The sequence below is a fragment of the Rhagoletis pomonella genome, unplaced genomic scaffold (assembly GCF_013731165.1).
Source record: "Rhagoletis pomonella isolate Grant_MI unplaced genomic scaffold, Rhpom_1.0 Rhpom_scaffold_01261, whole genome shotgun sequence".
In the NCBI taxonomy this organism is placed as follows: domain Eukaryota; kingdom Metazoa; phylum Arthropoda; class Insecta; order Diptera; family Tephritidae; genus Rhagoletis; species Rhagoletis pomonella.
In genome coordinates, this window is record NW_023459815.1 from 38,905 (window position 1) to 48,137 (window position 9,233).

The 9,233-nt window shown below is 38.6% G+C and overlaps 3 protein-coding genes across 4 annotated transcripts; 1 reads left to right on the forward strand and 2 right to left on the reverse strand.

Moving 5' to 3' along the window:
* Positions 1-444: 444 nt before the first annotated feature.
* LOC118752153 (stromal membrane-associated protein 1-like) lies at positions 445-3,771 on the reverse strand. Its single transcript, XM_036487012.1, has 2 exons — positions 3,625-3,771; positions 445-2,510 (listed from the first exon to the last, which is right to left on the reverse strand). Exons 1-2 carry the CDS (start codon positions 3,749-3,751, stop codon positions 1,036-1,038), a joined length of 1,602 nt encoding a protein of 533 aa, XP_036342905.1. The 5' UTR covers positions 3,752-3,771; the 3' UTR covers positions 445-1,035.
* Positions 3,772-3,959: 188 nt separating this feature from the next.
* Positions 3,960-6,989, forward strand: LOC118752152 (serendipity locus protein alpha-like). 2 transcript variants are annotated; one of them, XM_036487010.1, is made up of 8 exons: positions 3,960-4,310; positions 4,389-4,577; positions 4,643-4,855; positions 4,916-5,035; positions 5,112-5,442; positions 5,560-6,378; positions 6,442-6,525; positions 6,587-6,989. In XM_036487010.1, exons 1-8 carry the CDS (start codon positions 4,197-4,199, stop codon positions 6,670-6,672), a joined length of 1,956 nt encoding a protein of 651 aa, XP_036342903.1. In that variant the 5' UTR covers positions 3,960-4,196; the 3' UTR covers positions 6,673-6,989. The 2 variants fall into 2 exon arrangements, with proteins under 2 accessions (XP_036342903.1, XP_036342904.1); XM_036487011.1 differs by having other exon boundaries at positions 4,643-4,849.
* Positions 6,990-7,463: 474 nt separating this feature from the next.
* Positions 7,464-9,228, reverse strand: LOC118752148 (GPI mannosyltransferase 4-like; the record flags this gene model as incomplete). The annotated part of the gene is made up of 1 exon (XM_036487005.1): positions 7,464-9,228. A coding segment is annotated over one exon (1,707 nt), but the record flags the coding sequence as incomplete, so codon positions are not given.
* Between the last annotated feature and the right edge of the window lie 5 nt (positions 9,229-9,233).

The following is a 9,233-nucleotide window of genomic DNA, read 5'->3' on the forward strand; positions in this document are numbered from 1 at the left end:
ATATGTATTTATTGATATTGATAGTTTCAATTAAACTTCGTAATAAACTTACAATTATGGTTGTGTATTCAAAGAAATATGAAACATTAAATTATAAAGGTCAACTAAGATTTGGCTCACACGCTCAAACTTTAATCTTACTTTGGAGGGATGTTTTCCTTTCCATTCATACTGATTCCTAGCTCCAATTTACATATGTATGTACGCATTTTCTTTCTACAACATCTGTCTGTTTCTTTTTTTCTAATTTTTCATATGTATAAGTATATGTATAAGTAATACACCTTTTTGTGGATTATAAACAGTAATAAACTTGTTGGCCGGAAGGACCTTTGTGTTCAAAGACTTAGATTTCGTTATTCATTAACAATTATTGCCGGGAAAAGAAAATATCTTACTACATAGTACATACGTACATATGTACCCTGATATTAAAGCTGCTAATTTTTGGAATTGATTTCAACAAACCGCTTTATACTGCTATACACTGAATTGCTACATGTATGTAGGTGAAACACAAAATCGCTTAATTACATGTAAATAAATTAAGAAGCCTGAACCGCTATAAATTAATTGCAATAACCCTTTTCTAGATCTTGCCGAACAGCAAGAGACCTTATCCAACTTAACCGCAACAGTAATGAATGAATCGATTTGCATCGCTTTTTTTCCTTATCATTTTCAAAATATTTAGTATAAATGTTTTCGTTTGGCTTGTGATATTATTGCGTGTCAGTAAGGAATGAACTACGGTGCATTGTTTAAAGCTCAAAGGAGGAATTAAGCACCGGATCTTGTGGGGAAATCTTAATTTTTTTAATAATTACATTGATTAGTTTTCTTTTAAGAAGCTTAAAGGAACAATAATTAATTTCAGTTATAATCATCTTCAAACTATTAAGCTCCATTTTTATTTAAATGTTCAACGTACCATTGACGTGGCCTGCGACAGCGACGAATTAAACAAGGCAAGTTGGATTTTGACGGCATGTGATGCAGGCGCTATTATTCACCAACCCGCAATTTGTCTTCCCCTCATTGCCACACATTACCGATATTTAAGTTGCTGAATTGTTGGTTCAGACCATGTGTATTAGTAGAGGCGCCTGCTGCAGCTGCAGGTGCCGCTTGAAATGTTGCTGACATTGGCACACTCGCCATGGGTATGCTCATTCCCATCGGCGGCTGCTGCACCATGGCTGCCGACGTGGCACCTACGCCCATCATAGGCATGCCACTTAACAGATTCTGATTGGTTTGCATAAGATTAATTTGGCCCGCTAGTTGTCCGCTGTTAACCATCATATTCCCAAGACCCGCCAGGTGTTGTTGTGTGTAGATGCCGGTACTGGCCGTGCCAGGGAATTGGGCATTAAAACCGCCTGTAGCGCCCGCACCAACCATATGCATGCCTGGTGTGGTGAACGCAGTGGGCGCGGTCATGACGGGTGCATTATACATGCTTGTGGAATTCGGCGGTGTCATGAATTGAGGTTGCTGGGGATGTGGTACGCCACCTGCGCCCATATAACCGGGAACCATGCCGCCTGAGTAAGCGCCAGTGGCAACAAACATTGACTGTGGTTGGCCAAAAGGCATTTGGCCACCATGTGGATTGTGTGAATTTCCTGTGCTGCTTGGTGCGGTACCGTACAATGCCAATATACTATCCTTTGTCAGCTTCCCTGACTTATCTTTTTCAGAGCCAGTTAGCGAACCTTGATTAAAGAAATCTTCTTCGTCTTTAGCCAGTGAGTTTTGCGTGGTATTTTGTCCATTAGATTCCCCAGCTTTATTGTGTTCCCCAGGTTGCATAACAACTGAAGGAGTCGCACTAAGAAAACCAGTGAAGCTGTCATTTTGCAAATCCTGGGCTGCGCCACCACCCACATTATGCTGCAATGGCTTTGTAGGTGAAGAGAGACCGAGCAAATCGCTGCTGTGATTGCCTTCGCCGCCTGTCGAATTCGTAGAAATACGCTGTGTTTTAGGGCTACAACTACTGCCAACTTGTCCTGCCTTGGGTTTCGGCAACGGCGCTGGCAGTGCCGCTGATTTCGAACCTGACGATGATGTGGTGCTTTTTTTGTCACCCCCGGTGCCCACGCCACTCATCACACTAAGCCCCATTGAAGTGCACGCTTGGGCTGCTTTTTTCTTGCGTTTTTGCCGCTCTAACTCTTCGTCAATTTCTTTGGCCCAATCTACTTTTGGTGGTGACGGCGGCACCCATTCTCGCGCCAAATACCTTTTGTGCTCATATTTAGCACGTATGAATGACTCTAATGCGGTATCGGTCTGGGGACGGCGGAAACCATCTGGTAACTGTGCTTCATAAACGGCACGCGCACGAGAATTGCCCATCTGTTGCAATGAGATCACCTGTTCTGGCGTCCAGGTGTCTAAATTGACCGATTTAACTCGCGATATGTGTACGCCAAGATTACGATGAATGCCTGCGCAACGTATGCACAAGAAAACGCCAAGATTCCAAGACGCCCAACGCGGTCCTGTAATATAAAAGAAGCATTAACCGGCGAAGATAACTTACTTCATATATTCAATATATCCACGTTTTGTTGTTTCCTTTGTACGATAAAAAATAAACACAAGCTGCTTATCAGTATAACACAGCTCTTAGCAACAACAGTTGCATGCGTTGTCAGCGAAGCACTTTTATCAGAGTCGTCGATGCTAAACCAAGTTTATATTTTCTGCCTCTCGTCGTGCTAACTTGTGATCTTCACTTACATATTTTAAACTGGTATTTGTCAGTGACTCATGATAAGATTTACAAATAAAAACAAGCGCTTAAAGTAAAATAATGATTTTTTATAGAAAAATTACACGGATTCTAAATTCAAATAGATAAGTGGGAAGAAAGGTTTTCAAAGAAAATCTTTCCGTTGGTTGCCGATAAACATTGTTTGCCGTATATTGATTTTTAACAAATTTTCCCATTGAAACTAAGTAATTAAATAGTCATAGAAAGGTTATGAAGCCAAACAGAAACTGTGCAGCGCTTACTTTTACTATCACTATACTATGATAACAAATGAACGGAAAAAATAAATCAAATATGAACGAAGCCCGTGGATAGGTTGTACATATCTTACAAGCACTCATCCAGCAGTGCAGTAAATATAAATGACAGTCGCAAATGATATGCCAAAAGTGGCGTAAGGGGCTTAAACACTGCGTTTATGCAATGAGCATTCATACCAGCGCTGAATTATTCAATCACAACGCTAATTCTATCTAAATTTGGTGGTCACGTACAGAGGTGTCCAATAATTTTCGATTTCTTTAGACAATACATTTTAGTGTTGGTTGCCTTTAATGGCAACATATTGTAGCCTATGTTTTATAAGCAATGCTGTTAGTACTTACTAGACAATGAGAAGAACCCTATTCGAATGCCATTACGTTGAATATATTTAAAAGGCACTTTTTAGATTTGAAGGTATAATGAATTCCCTATCATTTTGTGTCCAGGTGGAACATGCTTTACCCCCGCTTGCGTTTAAGGCAAATTCCCTAAGGGAGCTCACGAAACTGGTGGTTTGGTGGCTTGCGTGTTAGTTGTCTTTTTTAACCTTAGCCTTATTCCAATTTCTTCGTTACCTTTTGCATCACAATCAACGCAGTATTTATTGTCCTCATCGCGAAGCATCTGAGTCAGCAGAGTTTGGCATTTTTCCTGTATTAATTTGGTCCTTTCATTTTCTTTGCGGCTCGCAGTTGAACTCATTTTTCCTCTTCTCTACTATACACACACTTGAAAAGATCTTGCTGCTGTTTGTATACGGTTGCAAAAATTTTCGATATTTTCGCTTATACTAAACTTTATACTTTAATTTGCACTACCAAGCTTGTTGCATTTGTTAAGCAATTGGAAAATATTCAACAAAATGGCAATTTTGAGTAAATTTTGAAGAAGCTGCTGCTGAAATTACTCTGGTGCCAATCAAAAAATAAAAAAGATTCACCACTGACATGACCGAATGAAAAACGTCGAATGGCGGCGAAAACAAGCGAAAAGTTGGTTGTCAAAATATTACGGCGAATTAATTAACGTCAAAAACCCTAGATTGTGAATCGTCATAAAAGGAAGAAGCAGACGAGCTCAATTTAAAAAAATTAAACGGCGCTTTGTGGAAAAGTGTGCACGCTGGGAAAATTTTATTTTTCAAATAATGAATAATATGGCAGCTGTTGGACTACAAGTGCTGAAAAACCAACTTTCGAGGAGCCGAAAAGTAATATCCAAAGGATATTGTGGAGCGGAATGCGGCATAGATTGGTTAAATGTAAGACGATCTTGCTATTGTTTTGATTCGGTTATTTTATGTATAATTGTTAATTTATGTATAATTGATGGTTTTTAGAATTTCTGTGGCGATTTTTATGAGTTTGCTTCTGGTCTGCACAAGTTTATAGCCAGCGAAGTTGAGGAAGAACTCGATGATAATGAAAATCTGGATACTGTTTTTCTATGTTTGGCACAAGTGTGCTTGTGTACAAAGTATTTGGAACGTGTAATACGCGCCGAAGAAACAGCTGGAAGAGCAATTACGGTAAGAATGAAATAAATTCGAAACTTTAAATCATGCGAAAATATCAATAATTTTATTCCATACAGTCCTCCCGGAGACACTTTGTAGATCGAATATTATGGTGTATGGATAGACTAGAGATTGCTGCTGGTAATATGTCAGTCCTTGGTCATGATAAAACATCAGAACAGGCGATGTCGGGGTATGGTTTTATGGTACTGTTGGAAATAGCAAAAGACCTTGTGGCTGGCTTCAACACGTACAAGGAGAATCCAGATATCGATATTGAATATGTAAGTGTAAGAACAAACAACTATCTTGTACCATGTACAATTGTGTAATAAACAATTTTTTTGAAGGCAATTGAATCCAGCAATGAAATACATCGTGCCGTGCGTTTTATGGTGGGCCATGCACTTGCTCTGGCTAACGTAGCACTATTCGAGGATAAAACAGCACTAAGTGCCTTATGCCAAAAGGTATTTCTTCTCATTTACACTTCGATTTCTAAAGTAGGTGCTTAACTCACGATTTTTTTTTATTTATGTTAATAAGGTGCTGCGTGATAGCAAAGCTTTTGTAGAAGAATGTTCCATGAACTTTCAGCTAGCTCAGACGAACGAATGGAATCGTAGATTGAAAGCTATTGCACTGGGAGATTCGTTGAATCAATTGCATCAATACGTTGATGACACTATTTTGCGACTGATTTTCATATGCTTCACCGATTTAGAAAAATTTTCGTTAGACAAGCTTCGTGCTAAAATGCGACAATGTGGTAGTGATGATGCTGAGCTAGACGAGTTTATAGCAGATTTTGACGTAAACTTGGACCGCTTGGCTCAAATAGGACTTTTTGCCGCCAATGAATCGCATTGTCCGAAATGTAATGTGTATTAACTGCAATATTTTGCAATTATGAATGTTTTTAAAAACAATCTGTTTTAATTGAATTTTTTAATTTAATAAAAACAATATATTTTCATTATAATTTGTATTTCAGTAAAGACGTTGGTGCTTAGTTGCATGGCCTCATTAGAGGCACTTGACTCATGCATTATACCGTCATTGCAAACAAGAAACGGCGCAGATATGCATTCTGAAATTATGGAGCAACATTTCTACGAGGAGATAACGAAATTGAAATCTGTTATATGTGAAATTGTGGATATTAAACCCATCTCCAGATGCTTTCATGAAATGCTCAACAATTGCATTATTCAAACCGAAAAAGAGTTCAACAAGTCCAAGCTGGACGATATGGTGCAAATGGGTGAATTTCTCTTGCAATATTTTCAGCATCCTACAAACAAAAAAGACCTCCAACAAACGAATTGTAAGCGATTGGAGTACTTTCAAAAGCTGACCTTAATGTTACATGAATGTCGTGCAATTATGGTATGTGCAAATCAGGTGGAGAATTCGCGTATACTGAAACGCTTTAAGATTTTGCGTGCAGTCATGCGCAAGTTCGTAGATGCAATTGATAAGACGCAACAGGAGCTCAGCAAGAAACTCGAAACGAACATAATTTTGCCTACACTGCCGATAGCTGAAACGCATACACTAGATTTGTATGAATCACAACTTTTGCTGCAGGCCATTGAACCTAGCGTTTGTAGTATTTTGTATCGCAATGAAAGCGAAATATTCACTCCGCGTAGGCGTGCTGTGAGTGAATCGATGCGTTGCAACTATTCGAAGTGCCCGCTAACGGCACTGCAAGTTACGCAGGCTGTGGCAAAAGGGGATTTGCATTCAAAGTCCGGCATTGACTGGCAGCAGATAAGACAGAGTCGTTGTGGTAGCAGTGTGCGCAGAAGTGAGTGCTTTTTATGAGCCTATTTAATTTAAATATATACTATTCTTTAATATTTTTTTGCAGAGGAGAGTTTGCGCACGGTGATGTTTAAGCGGCAAAAAGTTCGCGATTTTTATTTGCAAAATTCAGCTAGCTTACAAATTACCGGTAAGTGATACGGCAAATCGATGCAATTGTTAATAGTTAAAGTTTTGTTTCATGACTACAGAAATTCTTGATCAGCTAACACAGATATCTGAAAATGGTTTGTCCTCAGAGAACGAGCAGCTGCTGAACACATCACGTATTGAATAACTCTCTTCGAAGAAGTTTATCGTTTTTATCATGGTTTTTACTTCCAAAGGTAGCTAAAATATTTTATTGAAAAAAAATATTTAAACTACATATAACTAATTTATGCAGTAATAGTTTTTTTTTTTAACTCGGTAAAGCTTATTATCATAAATACTTTAATTAGCAATATTTTTTGTATTGTGATCTTTACTTAAAATACGTATTATACAATCCTTGATTTTAACGAAATTTAATTTTTTATATAACGCGAAGTTATAAAACTGTAAGCTCCTATGAACTCTATCTTCAGTATTTTATTAATACATATGTATGTATATCCGGCCGATAGTTCATAATATTAAAAATAATATTTACAAAAAATAAAATAGTTATATTTTAAATTATGATGTACATAAACGCTATTAGCTTCCCGCCACATTTATGCCCTTACCCATTTGTTGATTAATTAAAATATATTTTATTATTTAAGAAAAACAACTTACTTAAAAAAGCGGAATGTTAAGTAAAAAGCCCAATACATTCATACATACATATTTGCAGCTTTGGGTTGATAATATATAAATAATAATGGCGAATTATTGAATTGCTTACTCAATCGCAGTTTTATCATTCGGCACTTATGTGCTTCGCCGTGACATCTTTTTAACCGAATTTGTTTTTTATGTATGTTACCGCATAACTTTGGACCACGTCAACCGATTTCGATAACTCTTTTTCGCATCGGAATTGTAGTGTCTCAGAGGTGGTCCCATACTAATCTGGTTTAGATCCGATCATTGGATCGTGAAATATATATATATTTATATATTTATATGAGAATTGAAGTCAGTTTTGTTCTTTTGCTAAAAATTACTTGTTAGTTTGTAGTTTTTCCGTTTGACTTTTCCGTTGCGGTTGTAACTCATAGAGCGCCAAACCGAACTCCCGCGTGAATGATAATAATCTGTCACTCAGATAGCTGTAGTTTAACTTTGAATCTGAATCTTTTGAAGTATCATGCCAAACATTCAAGCGTGGCAACGCTTCCGTGGACAAATGTGGGTAGAATATACGAACCAGGTGGTGGCGCATATACGAACTTGCACTTTCCGCCTTCAATTCCGTGGTCAAGTCGTCAATAAGCGCGGCAGGCAACGCTAAAAAAAGCCGATATTTCTGTTGCTTTGTTGTATATTTCATTTCACAATGTGAAAGTATCAACTTAATTTTGCCCATTAACTGAGGCCATTTAAGCCCACCATATTCGTATATGTAGAAATCCTTATGCCGCCGATAGCGCTGCCCCGTTTCTCGATTGGTATGCAGCACTTGTGAACTGGGAACATTAATAAAGGTCAGTGGTATATTGTAGATGTGCGTGGTGATGAGATGTATATGCTGGGCGGGTGATTTTGTTTGCATGATAGCCTCAAAGTGCTGGGTTAGTGGATATACACCTGCTTGATGGATAAATCCAAAGAAGACGGCGAGCCCAATGTTACACATGTACCAGGTTTTCATCAGCGGTTTGGCGGAAGCCCGTGTTGATAGCACCGAATCATATATTTTGCGCAACAACGGATGTTCCTTTTTGAATGGGTAGGTTGGACATAGTCCATGATACAACTTGGGCGCATGTAGTAAGACGATAGGGAAAAGCAGCGGCAGCAGAAAACGTGCTTCTTGGTGATTTATAAGCGATAAAAATAAGAGTGGCACAAATATAGCGCTGGACATTAAACTAATAATGCTCTGTGCGCGCGGCAATCCTTGATATTCGGCCCGGAAGAAACGAATTAAGAGGTGTGCAAACGTTACAAGCGTCACAACACCAAGCACATTGTACAGCAATGGGATGTTGACCAAAATATGCAAGTATTTCGGATGTAGCCCATGCTCTGCAGTATTTTTTGAGTCCAAATTGTACTTGATAAAATTCCAAGGTGTGCTCACAAAGTTATTTATACCCAACTGCAGCATTTGCAGCTCACCAACGGTCAAATATTTGTAATAAAATGAATCGCAAACTATGAAAAAGGAAAGAGCCGGTAAGGCGCTCAAACAAAATACCAGCATACGCAGATTGAAGTCACGGAATGTAATGGTTTTCGTACCCATACCACGCAGCATCCAATAAAATACCGTTGGCGCACCATAAAGCAGGAATGTGGGCCTGTTAAAAACACCAGCCACGCAAATGCTGGACACGAGTAAAGTGTGAGTGTAGTTATGCGCTGGCAATGCTTTGGATAGCCGCCACATTTTAACGCGTTCGCTTATAGATTTGGCCTTCTCATAACGCTCTTCCAGAACCTCTTTCTTATACACAATCGTATTCGTTTTGATCATGCATTCGGCAACAAGCGCCAGTAATAGAGAGCATAATGCTAATTCAAGAGTATTGGAAAATGTGCGTGTACCAAAGATTAATATTACCCAAGAGCTGCCTAGAGCTAGGAGTCTTATTTCGTAGTGCAGACTATACAAGCGACATATCCGATACATGCTCCAGTCGTTAACAAACGACAGCACACTCATTATAAGCCGCGGAAATACCAGGTATGTATAGCTTTGCAGTAGTT

Excerpts from the sequence above, each read along its gene's own strand:
- LOC118752153 (XM_036487012.1), bottom strand. The coding sequence starts at position 3,751 with ATGAGTTCAACTGCGAGCCGCAAAGAAAATGAAAGGACCAAATTAATA. Across the intron at positions 2,511-3,624 it reads CGTTGATTGTGATGCAAAAG|GACCGCGTTGGGCGTCTTGG; the intron begins GTAACGAAGAAA and ends TTTATATTACAG.
- LOC118752152 (XM_036487010.1), top strand. The coding sequence starts at position 4,197 with ATGAATAATATGGCAGCTGTTGGACTACAAGTGCTGAAAAACCAACTT. Across the intron at positions 4,578-4,642 it reads CAGCTGGAAGAGCAATTACG|TCCTCCCGGAGACACTTTGT; the intron begins GTAAGAATGAAA and ends TATTCCATACAG. Across the intron at positions 5,036-5,111 it reads TAAGTGCCTTATGCCAAAAG|GTGCTGCGTGATAGCAAAGC; the intron begins GTATTTCTTCTC and ends TATGTTAATAAG.